The sequence below is a fragment of the Phyllostomus discolor genome, chromosome 1 (assembly GCF_004126475.2).
Source record: "Phyllostomus discolor isolate MPI-MPIP mPhyDis1 chromosome 1, mPhyDis1.pri.v3, whole genome shotgun sequence".
Taxonomy (NCBI): Eukaryota; Metazoa; Chordata; class Mammalia; order Chiroptera; family Phyllostomidae; genus Phyllostomus; species Phyllostomus discolor.
In genome coordinates, this window is record NC_040903.2 from 142,761,837 (window position 1) to 142,777,583 (window position 15,747).

General features: G+C 56.6%; 1 protein-coding gene across 1 annotated transcript; it reads right to left on the reverse strand.

Moving 5' to 3' along the window:
* Positions 1-3,049: 3,049 nt before the first annotated feature.
* Positions 3,050-12,207, reverse strand: NFATC4 (nuclear factor of activated T cells 4). The gene is made up of 10 exons (XM_028505887.2): positions 11,950-12,207; positions 9,773-10,868; positions 8,185-8,347; positions 7,411-7,610; positions 6,910-7,082; positions 6,301-6,441; positions 5,360-5,415; positions 4,956-5,082; positions 4,185-4,766; positions 3,050-3,465 (listed from the first exon to the last, which is right to left on the reverse strand). The coding sequence occupies exons 1-10, from the start codon at positions 12,047-12,049 to the stop codon at positions 3,398-3,400; spliced, it is 2,706 nt and encodes a 901-aa protein (XP_028361688.1). The 5' UTR covers positions 12,050-12,207; the 3' UTR covers positions 3,050-3,397.
* Between the last annotated feature and the right edge of the window lie 3,540 nt (positions 12,208-15,747).

Below are 15,747 nucleotides of genomic sequence, written 5' to 3' on the forward strand. Positions count from 1 at the left end.
CATGTCCTTCACGCCTAGCACAGGGTTTGGCACAGACCAAGGACCCTGTAGGACATTGTGGAGGGTTGGCTAATTGAGCAATCAGACACTGAGGCTACTAAAACCAGCTCCTAAAAAAAAAAGCAGCCAAACCTCTATGCACTTCCCACATCTGGGATTTCCAGGAAGCGTGAAAGATACTGCTTCTCTGCAGTTCATGGCAACTGAGAAGGTCTGGCGGCAGGCTCCAAGGCACCTCAGAGCCCGCTCCAAGCACAGCCCAAAATCCACCTGGAAGGCTCCCCACCGAGCCCTCCTCAAACATCTTGGAGACCCAGAGTTGCAACCAGAGGAGGAGACTCAGCTCTGGGGGAAGCGGCGCCCACACCAGGCTTCCAGGCTGTCCCTGACACCGTCTTATACATCTAAGCAGCAAGACAGAGCCAGATGAGGGAAGAGATAAGTTGCAATATCAGGAATGTTTGCTCCCTTCACTTCCCCAAATACTTTCCAGGTGACCCTCCGCCCACAGCAGCCCAGACAAGATCTGTGAGGGGCAGGGGGTTACTGCTGAGTCTGGATGGGAAAGACCTATACTTGTTTGATAAATCACACTAGTTCTAAAACTTTCCTGTGCCAAAGAATCACCTAGAGTACTCTTTAAAAAGCAGTTACCGTTACCTAGGCCTCTGCCCCACCCCCACCAGAATATAATTGAGAAGGTTGGGGGTTGCCTAGGAATCTACATTAAAAAACAAAGCAAAACAAAGCAAACCACCACCCCACTCCACCACCAACACCTAGTGATTCAAAGGCAAGTAATCCTCAGACCACACTTTGAAAAATCCTGGCCAAGAAAGTCTTTTCTGGCACCACCTGAAGATCCAGCACCCTTCCCCTCTCCCAACCCCAGCCTCAGGGAGCTAGACGTCTGTGGGCATCCTGGAAGGCTGACCCCCGTCAGGATTCTAACGAGGAAAGGGGTGAACCCTGTGAAGCGAGGGCAGCACAAGCGCCTCACAGAGCCGTCCCAGGCAAGCAGATGTCAGCTCACCCCTCGGGGGAACTTCAGGGCAAATCGATTGCATCACTCCCAGCTTAGAGCCTACCATCTAGTGGGAAAGCTCCTATCGTCACTGGATAACTCTAAGTTCCCTGGCACGCCTACAAGACCCCTCAGAATCCAGCCCATGCTTTCCTTTGCAGTCCCTCCTCAGGGCCCCCCACTTCCAGAACTTAACCCTTTCTACCCGCATGGCACAGAACCTCTCTTGAGCCTTCAAGTGCGGCAAGCCCTCCATCTGTCAACCTCCCCTGTTTGCCCCTCCTCCAGGACCTGGCCCCTTCTGGCAGCTCTGCCTGGCCTGCCTTCCCCTGCTCTTGGGCTGGTTGGTTCTGTCTTGCTGCAGGTCTCAATCTAGAAGTCACCTCAGAAGTTCCCTCTAGCCCCCACAGCTGGACAGATTACCCCTGCTCTCTGCTCCTTGTACACCCTGTAACAGATTTGTTCCCTGCCCCACTAAGACCTGACATACTAGAAGAAATACATACTGAGTTGAACTGTTGAGTTATAATGAGATGTTGACTTACTGTTGCCTCATGAAGCTACGAGACCCTCTGGGACCCATTGGCTGCACTCAGTAGCTGCTGGGTCAGTGTCTGGCCATGAATGAATGGCAGTACCCTGGCCGAAAATGAAATCACCTACCTAGGGAGGTAGTGAGTCCCCTTCACTACAGCTTTTTATTCACAGGAGCTGACCTACCAACCCCTTGTTAGGGACCCTGGGGTAGAGAGGGGGAGTGGGAGAGTCGAAGAATGCTGGATATAACACATGTGTCCCAGGGTCTCTCCTGACATGGAAATTACAGGGCAACGACTCTGGCCCCTACTGGAGGGCATCTCTGGAAAGCAGCCAAGGCCCCATGCACTGACCACTTAATGTCAGTTTGGTTCACAGCAGTTTATATTCAGGAAGATAAAGGAAATTCCTTGTTACCGAGGGTTGTCCTGGTTCCCTTGTTCTCCGTTCCAGAGCCAGCTTCTCTCACACCCACCCCTGAACACGTGGGTTCTTGCCAGACCTGCATGGGCCCACTAGACATAGAGAGGCCCCACCAGCGTGGAGGTGAGGCCAGTTTCCCAAGTACCAATGCCCTGAATACATTTTGGGTATGGCCCCCAGCAGCCAGGTCTAGCCAACGCAGGCTAGTGGTACTCGGTGCCCACCACGTGCCAGGCTCCATGGAGCAGGACTGACAAGGCCTGACTTCCTCCAATCCACTGGGGACTTGGCCCCATAGGCTGTCAAGGCAGGGAAGAAACCCGGTGTTCAGCACGGGCCTGTCAGTGGCGATATGTGGGCACACAAGCAGAACAGGCTCGGAGGTCACACAGTGCACTGGGCCCCGGGGCAGGTGGCACTCGGAGCTGCTACAGGGGCTGCTCGGCTTCCTGCAGTCTACCTCCAAAGCACAGTTCTTTCCAGAATGTTTTCACAATCCCCAAGAATCCAGACTGTGGATAGACCCATGCCAGCCCTCCCTCACCCCCAACCCTGCTCCAGGGAGATAAGCTTCAGGGCCCTGAGCCTGATGAGTCGGGGCGTCTGCGGGTGGGCTGGGGGCAGAAGCGCAGGCGTACAGCGTTCAACCTGTTCCTGACTAGCTGTGTGACTTTGGGCACACCTCTCCCTCTCCGAATCTTAAATTCCTCCTTGGTAAATGAGAGAGAAGGTCTAGACTGGTGTTTCCTGACCTAGGCTGTGAAAAAGAATCATCTGAGTGGTAGCAAGAGAAAGAAACTTGAAAAATACATATTCCTGGGCCCCGTCCCAAAGACCCTCCAGGCATCTGCATCCCAGGGAAAAGAGGCTACTAAAGCTCTGGCCCCAGCCCCCACCCAGCTGCGGACCTCTGAGGCCCCTTCACATCCTCCCCAGGCCCCTGCTCTGAGAAGCTCCTAGGGACACAGTGATCCCAGCTACATCCCATCTCTTTCCAACCTCTAAGCCACCTCAGGCCAGGGTAAGCTGCACCTCCTCTCTCTCCAAAGAGTTCTGGAGCCTTGATCAGCACTCATCAGTGAGCGGTTTATTACCCATCGACTGTCCCCAGCCTCCAGCACCAGGGCCCGTACACAGTCTAGACGCAGCCTTCGATCAGCCGTCCTCCCACCCAAGCCTCAGTCTCCACCCACCCCAGTCCTCCGCGCTCTTCCTCCCGAGCCCTCCCTGGCAGCACCAGGCCCAGGGGGCCACATCTCAGCTAGGGGAGGGGAGGGTGGGCAGGGGAGAAAGGCAAAAGCTAGGGAGAGAAAAACCAGATTGGCCCTAAGCTTCTGGAACCACCACCCCAGGGTGAAAGGAAAGTGGGCAAGGCTGGAGGGGCTGTGGAGGCGCGGGTTGCCAGTTGACAGTTCAGGCAGGAGGCTCTTCTCCGGGAGGCGCAGGGAAGCCACTCAGGTCCCGACCAATGATCTCACTCACTGCAAAGGAGGGACAATTGAGAGACTGGGCTAGGTAGGGGCAGGTCCCCTCCTTTTCCAGAGTCCCTCAATCCATTCAAGGCAGGCCTCAGTCTAGCATGCCTCTAGGCTCCTTCTCCACTGGGCTTCAGTTTCCCCAATGTGTCCTGATACCTGCTCCGGGTGTTGAATCTTGCTCAGCTCTATCCATGTGGGCTCCCAAGCCCCCTCCCACCCTTTCCCGCTGGTTCAGCAGCCTGCAGTATCAGGACAATTGCTGTCAGCAGGGCCAGTGACAAGTGCAGTCATCGAGAGGAAGGAGACGTAAAATACAAAGGTTCCTCATGGGCAACTCTGACCACAGTCACCATGTTCAGGGGAAAGCGGAGGCAAGGGCAAACACGCTTGACTGGGCCTCAGCAAGCCACTGCTCCTCTCTGAAATTCAGTGTCTCAGTCTGCAAACTGGGGAGCTAGACTGCATAACCTTCAAAGGACTTCTAGCCTGAGACTTTGTGATCACGGAGAAGGGTCGGGGCCGAAACCCCATGAACCCTTCAGAATTAAGTTAAATGGGTTCACGTAGCTATACACATCAAGAATTTGCCTCTGAGACCCTCTGACTGGCCCCGAGGAATCAAGGATGCCCAATTTCTGGGAAGCCAAGCTCTAGCCCTCAGCAAACACGCAGGGCAAACTCTCACACATGCTCACACTTGCGGCTCCCAGCACCACACCCACCTTCCTCCAGCGTGATACCCTGGATAGGCACACTGTCTCGGAAGCCGCTGCCGTAGCCACCCCTGGATTTCTCCTGCTCCGGAGTCCCCTCCCCAGGGCAATAGCTTGGCCCTACCTCATTGTACCCCTCAGCAGATGGGGGATGAACGCCACTCTGGGGAGGGAAGGGGCCTTCCAGAGGCGGGGAGGAAGGCAGTGGAGGCCGGAAAGGGGCTGGAGGAGGGAATGGCAGCCCCAGGGGAAAGGGGGAGCCCCGTCCCCCATAGGGATCACTAGGGAAGGGCCGGGGAAGAAAGGAGACTGGAGGTGGGCGAGCACAGCCTGTGGAAGCCCCAGTCTCAGGGAACATCCGAAGGCCAGGTCTGTATGATGGTGGGGGCCCCGTTTGGGGGTACAGAGGGGGTGTGCCATAGTTGAAGCCTTCCGACAGGTAAGGAGGTTCATAAGCAGGGTCTTCATGGGGATAGGAGGGGTAGGGGGGCCTGGGTGGTGAGAAGTCCATGTCAGTGCCAAAGTGGGGGCCTGAGGCTGAAGGGAAGCCCCGGAGAGATGAGTCAGGTAGGGGCTCTTCCTTGAAGATCACTGGGTGGACGGGAAGCAAGAGGAGACACTGTGAGAAGGCTGGCAAACTCCCCACTGCACACCCCCGCCCACCTTCCCATTTCCAGGTTTTCTCCAGCCCCTGCCCCCTCCCAGTGGGGGCACGGCATCCCTTTGCCCTGTGCAGCTCCCATGTCCCCACACCCCACCATGAGCTATCCTGGAGCGCACCAGGCAGGAACTTGAAACTCTGGGTAGGGCTGCGCTTCCTGCGCCCATTGGAGACATAAAAGTAGACCTGGACGGGCCGGGACACCCGCTTGTTGCTGTACTCAGGGACAGTCAGGGTCAGTGTCACCTGGGAAGGAGCAGAGGATGAAGCAGAAAGCTCTCAGGGACACAGGCTCAGCCCAGCCCTTCCAAGGACCTGAACTCCACCTCCTGGATTTTTCCATTTGCTCAGGAGCTAAGTTCATTCCCTAGAGAAGAACCTGCTCTCAGAGTGGCCAGAATGCCTCCTCTAGAAAAGAACAGGTCACTTCAGAGTCCATTCCCATGGGCAAGGACACAGCTGGGAATTCCCCGACTTCTCCCCTGTCCCACTCCCAGGGTGGGCACCCCAGTGACACTGGTACCTCATTGCTCTGCAACCGATTCACGGTGGCCTCCTCCTCCCATTGTAGCTTTCCATCTGTGCGGGGAAACAGATTGCTCCAGCTCAGCTCCAGGGCCCCGCCCCGTGCCCAGTCACCTGCCATTTCCCCTCCTGCTAGAGCCACGGTCAGACTCAGAAGGCCCCTACGAGGCCTGGCTCACAAAAGAGCCCACTGCATGTTTGCTCAATTAAATGGAAAAGGCAAGGCTTAAAACTGTCCATAAGATATAGAGCAGTAAACTGAGACCCATAGAGATAGCATGGCCAGCCTAGGAATCAGAAGGCGTGGGTAACAAAGCATCTCTTGAACCCTCCCACCCAGCTCCAAGCATCTCTGGTGATAGTGCTGGGAGGAAGTTTAAGGGTAGGGAAGGGTGCTAGCTTGAAGCAAGGCAGTGCGACCTCAAGACTCATGATCCAGCACCTCAGAATCTGCTAGATTTGAGTGTGGGGGCTAGTGCTCCTGGTGGTCAGGGTTGTGGGGGGACAAAGACCTCAGGCTGGGGGGTGCACCTGAGCCCCTCAGTCTTCCCTTCACCCTGAAGCTCCGTCTTGGGGTATGTCACAGGCTCTCGTGCTCATAGCTCTGCTGCCAGGCTCATAACTCAGGAGGGGCTCAGCATGCGGCTGTGAGGATATAAGCTACCTCTTCCTTTCTTCTCATGGCTCCTATCCACATGGGGTCAATCATCTCAAAGCCAACTTCTCTTTAAAAAATAGCATGTTTATTACTCACACTTGTTCAGCATCCTAAGCATTGTAGATTGCTGTCATGCCCAAGAGGAAGGACAGTCTTTCTGCCCCATTTTACAGAGAAGGAAACTCAGGCTCAATTAGTTGATTTAGTGACAATGCCAGAGTTCTTCCACCTGCCTGTTCCAACTCTTCCTGCCTGCCCTTCCCTCCCCCGGGGGTACTCACCGGGGCCCCTCTCGATGAACACCACCTTGGAGTCTGGCAGGAAGTTGGAGCCAGTCAGCACTAGCTCCTCTCCGCCTCTCACTGAGCAGGCACTGGGGCTGTAGGCCTCCACCTGGGGCAGCTCCTGGGCCGAGCGCTGGGCTGCAGAGCAGTGCAGGGAAGGCCTGGCTGGGCTGAGTATGGAGAGGACAGCGTCCTCTGCCCCCAGCTCCTTGGAATAACTGCCACAGGGCCCTGGAGGAGCCCTCCTCAGTGGCAGGCACACAAGTAAACCCACGGAGTCCCTAGGGGAGCACCCATCATGTAAGAAACCACCCAGGCAGAGAGTGAAGCCAACAGGGCAAGCCGGAGAGTTATCCTGCCCAGGGCCACCCAAGGCAGAGGGAGGACAAGGACACTCTAGTCCAACCCAGAGACAGAGTCTGCAGCAGGGGCAAACTAGGACACTCCTCCCACCCCTCCAGTATAGAAATAAGGGCTAACTCCTTTACAGGGCTACGCAGAACAGACGGGACACAGGACACTATGCCCAGGAGAGGAGATGAACAGACAGACACACAGATGAGAGGGCCACGAGACAGAAAGATAGCATAGGGCCTCTTTGCTCACAGCACTCAATGGGCACGGATGCTGTCTGTACAGAGACGACCTTCCCGCTGCCCTGGGGCACGTGTACCCGGAATACCAGCCGCACTCGTGTGTTCTTGCGCCCGATGTCCGTCTCACCCTTCCGCAGCTCAATGTCTGAATTCCGAAGCTTCAGGATTCCAGCACAGTCAATGCTGAAGGCAAAGAGTGGATGGCAAGCCTTCCCAGCTGAAGCCAGAGTGGTGCTGCCCCTCACCCACCCAAGAGGGAAGCCCCGCCCTCTAGCAAAGCCCTGAAGACCTTCTCTGCCAGTATAGGAGGGCTATTTTAACCCAGGGATGGCCTCTGCAGAGTGTTCCCCAGCCCCCGAAGTCCTCTTCTAGATGGTGAGAAGGCCTGAAGCTGCTCCTCTGGTTGATGTCTAGCTCTTCCGGGAAGAGGAAGAGTGGGTCTGGCTTAGGACCCATGTAAAAAACTGGTCCCGAAGCCTGAAGACTGAGGGGAAGTAGAGTGGGGACCTACTTGGCTGCCATGTTGTTCTCAGGAAGCAGGGTCATCTCCAGCACCTTGGTACCACTGACCACGGCTTCATAGCTGGCTGTCGCCACCATCTTGCCGGTGATGCGGTGTACCTGATAGAAGGCATGAGGCCGCAGGTTCCTTTCATCTGCAGTGCCAATGAACATCTGTAGGGTCAGTGGCTTCTCACTGTAGCCTAGGAGCTGGCAGAGGGAGATACAGGTAACCCAACTGAAATCTCCACTGTCTCATCCTTCATCCATCCCAGGGTTTTCAGTCCACCAGAGGTTGAAGTTGGTGAAAGACAAAGGATATCCAGGAAGGGATTCCCAGGGGGAACTGGGCACCAGTTGTGGAGAAAACATGGCCTGGAGTTCACAGTGTTATTCTTGGAATAAGGCCCAAATTGAGCTGGGCAAAGGAGAAAATCTCCCAAGAGAGACTGGCTCAACTCAATGGAGACAACCTAACTCCCAGTGAACTTTGGCCTCGGCCTAAACCCTCCCCCACATCTGGCAGGCCATCATTTTCCAGAGTAGACATGAGGCTGGTGTCCCACGGGATGAGGAAAGTGGGGGTGGAGGGATAGAGGAATAGAAAGTATATCCGGGTCCTTGAAGGGCACTCTTCCTCCCCCAACTCCAGCCTGCCTGCAGGGTCACTGCTGAGAGGGAGTGTGGGAAAGGGCAGTGCCACGGGTCTGCACAGCTGGATCCCATCTGCAGGGATGTGGGACTGGAGAGGAGAAAGGCTATCAGGCCTGGCCCCTGCCCTTACCTTGACTACAGGGTGACCACCAGGGGCAGCTTTGACAGCACCTCGGCTGCCCTCTGTCTCGTAGTGGGCCCGGTGGTGGGCTCTAGGCTGCACCTCAATCCTCAGCTCCAGCTGCTCATACTGGCTGGGCAGAGGCCAGTCCAGTGGGGGTAGGGCAGAGGTCCTGGACAGAAGAGCACAGCACTGGTTACCTGCAGCCTTGGACCCTGGTCAGGGCAGCGCTGAGTGTCAGCACCCTGGGATGTGAGGGAGAAGGGGATCTGGGTGTGGGAGAAATCACAACAGAAACAAAACAGCCCAAAACTCCAGAAGCAAGGTGACAAGCCCCACAGAGCCCCTCAAGATGAGGTTACAGAAGATGGCACCCCACCTGAGACTCCCTCCTTTCCAGGCTTGACCCCAGGGTCTGAGGTGGCAAGGGTTCACTTAGACACAGAGGAACCCAAAGCCCATCCTAATCCTTAGATCTGGATGAGAAGGGTGGAGCAAAGAAGCACCACTTCAGACTGGAAAGGCCTCAGAGATAAACCCCTTTGTTTTTCAAATAAAGAAACTGAGACCCCTATGATAGAACACAGTGGGCTGTGCAAGCCAGTGACTGACAGAAGCCAGGACTGAGCACAGACCCTGTTCCCAGGTCAGCACCTACTCCACTAGTTGGGGCCAGGCAGGTCAATTCCTGAAGCTGGGAGTTACGGATGTGCAACATTCCTGTTTTGAGCTCCCAGATACCCTAGGCCAGGGGACTTCAACTGGTAATTGCCCCCAGGTAATATTTGGTAATGCATTTTTGCATAGAGACATTTTTGGTTGTCTAGGGGAGGAGATGCTACTAGCATCTAGTGGGTAGAGGCCAGGGATGCTGCTAAACCACCCTACAGTGCTAAACATGCAGCACAATCCCCACCACAGAGAATTATCCTGTTCAAAATATCACTAGTGCTAAGGGTGAGAAACCATGCTCTATAGGAACCTAGGGGAGCAGGTGTTAAGGTTTCTTTCTGCAGGAAACTTTCCTGGATGGAGTCAGCTCAGTCTCACACCCCAAGGTTTAGGATTATTGGAATGGGCAGGATTCTTTTAGGGTAAAAGGGGTAGAAAAATGCAAGAACAGTTTATTTTAACATGAAATTTGTCTTGCAAGTATATGCTATTTTAATTCGAATGAGCAGGTACACTTTCCACCAAGTCAGGCCCTAGAAATTAAAAGTTAGAAAATGGGACTTCTTGCCACCCACTGTAGGTCTGAAATCCAGTCTGAAGCCCAAATCCAGACAGTGCCAGCCCAGGGCTAGGTGTGAGGGAACACTAGGGGAACTCCCCTTGGCCTAAGCAGTGGGGGAGGGGGCTTTCTCTAATTGGGCCATGGGGAATGGTTATCTTTTGCAAATCATTGGTTTGTAGAAGTCATGCTGTTGTAGTTGCAATTCTCCCTAAAACTGTGTAAACGACAGCAGCCAAACTAGTTGCAGATTCATTTGAAATGCCAAGAGCACAGAAACTAGAACCTTTCTGCAAACCCATCCCTGGCCTCCTGCTCTGAAGTGGAAGGGCTGGAGGTAGCAGTGGTGCCAGACACAACCCTCACCTGAAGATGGGGCTGTGTCCCCCAATCCGGGCCTTGGACCACGCCAGAGGGGAAGGCACTGCCAGGTAGTCCATGCCGGCCACCTCCTTCCGAGGACCACCTGGAGGAGCTGCAGCCTCCTCTGCTCCTGAAGGCAGCTTCCCATTACAGGGGGCAGGCTCCTCAGACCGAGGCAGGGCCACTGCCTGCTCACTGGAAGTCCTCCGGGTTTTTTGGGGGATGCTCTCTGTTGGTGGGGCCCCCACATAGTCAAAGGGACCAGGGGATCCAGGATCCCGGGCCAGAGGCAATGGGGGTGGTGGAGGTGGCTCCGGGCCCTCCTCTCCCAGGCTGCCCCGGCGGGACAGAGCTGGAGAGGCTGAAGATGGGGTTCCCGAGCTGGAATAGCGCCGTTTGCCACATGGAGAGGCAGGCCGTGGGGAGGCTGGGGTGGGCCCAGGAGCACTGAGAAGTAGCCAGCTATCTTCTGGTCCCCGGCCTCCAGGGCTTGGACCATACAGGCTCCAGGGATCATCAGGGGTCCATGGCCTAGGGGATGCTCGCGGCGAGGGCAGTGGGGAACCTAGGCCAAATCGGGAAGCTGCTTCATTTAGTTCAGACTCCACCTCGTCGCAGGCGGCATACAAGGCTGCCTCATCAGAGGCATCTGAGAAGAAGCTCCACGAGGACAGGCTGCTGCTGCCAGGGCTCGGGCTGAAGAAGGGGCCCCCGCCCTGGCCCCCTGCCTCTCGGTAGCCTCCAAAACCTTCTGGAGGGGGGTAATCCCTGGGAGAGCCGTCCCCCCAGGCATCAGGGTTGTCCTCCAGAGTAGCTGGCGGGTCAGGAGTAGGAGAGATGGAAGTGATGCGGATGCTTGGACACTCAAGGACACGGCCTCCCCCAGCCCCACCAGAGCTCCCTCCTGGCCCCCCCAGCCTCACCGACCGGGCTGGCTGGCTCTCCCAAGTGCCTGGTGAGGGGGCTGGACGGGGCGGTGGTGAGTGCATGCCAGGCCGAGGGGGTGGCGGCCGGGGAATGCCAATAGGGGTGGCGCCATAGGGAGGGGGCTCCCCCAGGGCCAGACGGCAGCATGGCGGCGTGTCCTCTGAGTCCAGTTCTGTCAAAATGGGAAGGGAGGGGAACAGAGAGAGGGACGCCACAGGAGATGGGAAAAGAGAGAAGCAGATGAGATGTCTAGGTTCCTTCAGTAGCCAGCAGCCCCCTAAATCCCGTATGCCACCCGCTCCTCAGCAAAGAGGGTCTGTGCGGTGCCCTTAAAGCCACAAAGGCAGGAGCAAAGGTGGACGAGATAGATTCAGAAGTGCCAAGCCTTTCCCCCAAACGGAAAAGCTCACACCCTGAGCCCTCTGCCCTCGGACCTCGGGTACCAAACCTGTTAGGTCTTAAGGTGAGGGAGGTGGGTCAGAAGGGGCTGGAGCCCGGCCTGAAGGCGCGTTTAGAGAGACGCTGGGATGGGCTAGGGGCGACTCACACATGAACCCAATTAGCAGCGGTTCCCAAACCCCCAAACTGCGTTGGCAGGAGCCCCAGTTGCTATCGCAACAGTGGCCAGGGGAGGGGTGTGCCAGGGCAGTCCTGACGAGGGGAGGTGGCTCCTCCCTCGCTCCCCTGAATTCGGGGGCTGGGGTGCTGCTTGCCCCGCAAGGCTCGGCCCGGTGGGGGGAGGGGGACGCACGCCGCGCGGATTCCGTGCGAGCGGCGGCCGCCACCCCCGGCTCAGTCCCAGCCATCTGCCTCTCATTGCGGCCAGACGGAGAGAGGGGGAGGGGTGCCCTGACTGAGCCGGAGAGCGCCCCTGGCCCGGGGCTTCGGGTCCGCGGGGTCAGGGCTCAGTCCGCAAGGGGCAAGCTCCGGAATCCCACCTTCCCGTCCCCCGGCCGCGCCAGGGGCTCTCAGGACCGCTATTCCCGTCCACCCCCTTGCCTGTGACAGTCGGCCCAACCTAGAGGCGGCGCGCAGCCCGCGGCACCCCCACCCCCACCCCAGGCACGACCTAAAAAGGAGAAAGTGGTGCCCGGCCCCCAGCAGACGTCCGCAGACCCCCAAGCCTCGCTACTCCCCTCAACCTCTGACCCCTTCATCTCCCACCCCAGGCTCGCTGCCCTGAAGTTCCCAGGCTCAGGATCCCCGGCACGTCCCTCATTGACCCCGAGACCCCTCCCCAGCCCCGCACTAACCTTCCCCCGGCCCCCCCGCGCTCAGCGGGGGGGCCTCCTTTTCCTCCCCGAACACCAGCTTAAATTCCAGCTCCTCATCCTCGCAGCTTGCTGCCCCCATGGATCCGGCCTGAGACCCCAGGTCCGGGTCAGGGTGGGAGGGGGGAGCTCAGGAGGCTGCCGTCGCTTCACCCGTGGCTCCCTCCCTCCCCTTCTTTAAGACGCCCCCTCCTCCGCCGCTGCCGCCTCCCTCCGGACGCCCCCTAGTTATTATAGAAACTTTTCCAAACTTTTTTCCCCCAAACTTCTTCAAAGCGGCCCCCCCAGCCTGTCCCTGATTGGCTGCCCGGGATGCTCCAGCCCCTCCTCCAGGGATGCACGCGCCCCTCGTCCTCCCCCACCCTCTCTTTCTCCCTCTGTCCTCTCTCCAGCCCCTCCCCCTCAAAAAAAAGAGAGAGCGCAAAACTGAATTGGAAAACGGTCCCTCAAGCGTGGTATGACCATAATGATGCCGATTGGCCCGCAGTTGTGACAATCATTTCTCGCAGGGAGCACTACCACCACTACTCCCCCCCCCCCAACTTAGCTTAAGTTCAGGGGCTCTGGGTCCGAGCGCCTTAAAGGGGCCACATTTGGTGCCCACAGTACAGAAGGTCCACGGAAGGCCGTTTCTTAAGTTCTGAAGAAGTTCTGCAGTCATCAACTAGCTAGGAAGGACCACCTCTCCTCCCCTTTCCCTCAGGCCAAGAGGACACTCGGGTGCAGAGCGGCTCCAGGCTGCTCTGAAAAGCAAAAAGTCTATTCCTTCGAAGTCCTTCGCCTGAGGCGACCTGTCTGGGCCTTGGCGAAGCCTTTGCTCTCTCAAAGCAGCCCTTCCGCCGTCCGTCTCTCCTTCCCACTCCACCCCACCCCCAAAAGGTGAAGAACATCCAACCGCCCTGGGGATCAGTTCATAGGTCCATGGCCCCAAATGGGCGATGATCCAGGCCGGGCTTTACCGATGCCCCTGTCCCAGGCACCCCGAGAGGCCATTAATTAGCCTCCGCGGGAAGTCGGCTCCCTTCCCCCCAGAACTGAAGTCTGGAATGAGTCGCTGCCCTTTGGCATTCCGCTCCGGCTCTCTCGAAAATCCTGGCCAGGTTTACTATGGGCCCGGAGCCCTACGACTTGGTGGACCCCGTAGTGGGACACCTGTCACCTGGGCGAGAGGAGGAAGGAAAACTCGGACTGGATTTTTTAGGAAGGGCAGGCAAGGGAGGGCCCTGTTGTGTGAAGACAGATTTAGATTCGAGGTTCGAGCTCGGACGTGGGACAGGATGGGGTGCTACCATTCCCCCCCCGCCCCCCACGCAGACCGTGTACTTCAAACCTTTCTAGCACGCGATCTTTAAATCTTTCCTGCTCAGGGCTGCGCCCCTCCCCCATCCGTGGTGCCACAGCCCCGCATCTAAAGGGTTAAGGGACGGCCCTCGGGTCAGACGTTTACAAACACTCGGGAGCCGGGCGGGGACCGCGCCCGTTACTCTAATGAGAAACAGGCTCGGCCGGGCGAGGAAAGAGGGGAGGGCTGGCCCAGCCGGCCGAGCTCCGCAGCGGTCGAGGCGGCTCCCATCCCTTCCCTCCCATCCTCCCTCTGGCCCGCCCTGGGGACCCCCCAGCCCCCGGGGACCCCAGTGACGTGCGGAGCTGCCCCGGCTCCGAGCCCAGGGCCGCGACGCTGCAGGGGCGGGGAGAGAGGAGGCAGGGCTGGCGAGGAGGGAAGAATGTTCTGAGGCCGAGAGAGTGGGGAGGCGGCCCGGTTTGATTTTCCCCCCCTTTGGTTGGTGTTCTCAGGTTACATTTCCCTTCCAGCTTCAACTCGGAAATAAAGGAAGGAGGGAGAGCGAGCAACACCCTGAGACCTGCGACTAGCGACCACCTAAGAGGGACGGGGGAGGGTGGTGGGAAGCAGAGCCAAGAAGGGCAGGGTGAAGACCCCGACCCGGACCCAGCCCCTGCTGCCCTCCACCGGGCCATCCCCGAGCCCCCCACCCCACCCCAGCGCCACCCCGAGCCCCCCTCCGCACCACAGGCAGACGCGCACATTCTTTTCAAATGTCATATTTCCTTTGATCCTGGGCAGCGTTTCTCCATGTGTCTGGCTCAGCTCCTGCACAGCCAGCAGCCTCCCCCTCTCACCCCCTTTGTATATTTTCCTGGAGAACCTCCCCCTCCTCCTAGCATCTGGAAGGCCCTGAGGGCTGGCGTCGGCGCACATTCCCCTGGCGACTCGGCCTCGCCTCTCAGTGACTCAATTTCCCCTCTGCGGTTGTTGGGGGGGAGGGTGGGGAGCAGAGGGGAGAGTTGTGAAGCGCAAATATGGTACAAAAGAGCCTGAAGACTACTCCGGGTGCCAAGTTTCTCTCGGCGCGGGGGCGGCGCGGGGGAGTGGAGGGAGGACCCTCCACTCTGAAAACCCTCCAGTCTGGGCTGCAGCAGAAGGATGGAATTTATGACTTTGGCCGTGTCCAGCCCAGGGAAGAGCGGGTAGTTGCAAATTTAGGTTAACCTACTCTTCTACCCCCTGGCAAAGGATGATCCAGCGGCCATCTCTCCAGCAGTTCCAGGTTTCTCGCCCCACTGGCCGTTGTCCTGGCTCGCTGCCTCCCAGCGCACCTGAGCGCAACTTGGCTCTCTCACTTGGTGTTTTGAAGCGCTTTTGCCTCAGGCTCTGCACTTCCACTATAATTCAAGGCCTTAGAGGTGGTTGCTTCTTTTATTATTATTATTAATATTAATATTATTATTATTATTACACAAGATACATTCTCCTTGTAAACTATTCAAATCATACAAAAAAATATAGGAAACCATGATAGTCCAGTTTGTATACACTTACTAACGTATATACGTATACACATAAGCTCTCTCTATACGTATAAGAGATACTACAAGCACTTGCCATGCCTTGTTTTTGTTGCTGCTGTTGTTGTTGTTGTTCAGTTAACAAATGGCTTGGACACCTTTACCTGTTAACACAGGTGCATCTGAAAATGGTGATGGAAGTCTCATGTCTATTTGAGGTTAGTGACAAAGCTTGGTCTGGAACCCAGGCTTCCTGGGTCTTTATCCAGTGCTAACTCCATTCTACATAGGAATCTGTCTTAGGCTGGGCTCCCCCCAGAAAGCACAGCCTGAGACAAGAACTAGATGTGTGCAGTGTATTGTGGAAAGCAATCCCAAGGGACAAAAAAGGTAGACCAAGAAGAGTAAATGAAACAGGGAAGGATGGAAATTCTGGCCAAGGGTGTGGTATTGTGCCACTCAGAGGAGGAGCATTGTCCCCCTGAGGACCCTTGTGGAGCCATATATAATGTGATTCAAGAGATAGAGTGGGGAATGTTTATCCACTTGCTCCCACTCCCAGTGGTCAAAAGTTCCCCCTTAAGTGTTAATTCCCTTACTCTTCTAGGTTTACACAGGTGTCAGAAAATGGTAGGTGTCCTGCAAGGCCGCAGCAAAGAAACCCCTAAGCAAAAAGCAAAAGATAAAAGCAGATATTGTCAGGTGACACCTGGAAGCTGTTGGTTCCACAGTCATAGCTGGAGTGAAAAGATGGATGGAGAGTTAGGTGAGGCAGATAAGATGTGTCCTAGATAAATCATTCATTCATTCAAACAAAACGTATGCATTAAAGAACCTCTATGTTCAAAGGCAGTTCTAGGCATTGAGTACCTATATCTGTAAACCAAGCCTCCAAGAATTTCTGGTTATTATCAGGCTGAAAATATATCTCATATCTGAATACTAAAATATATCTGTTCCTTGCCCCCATAACTG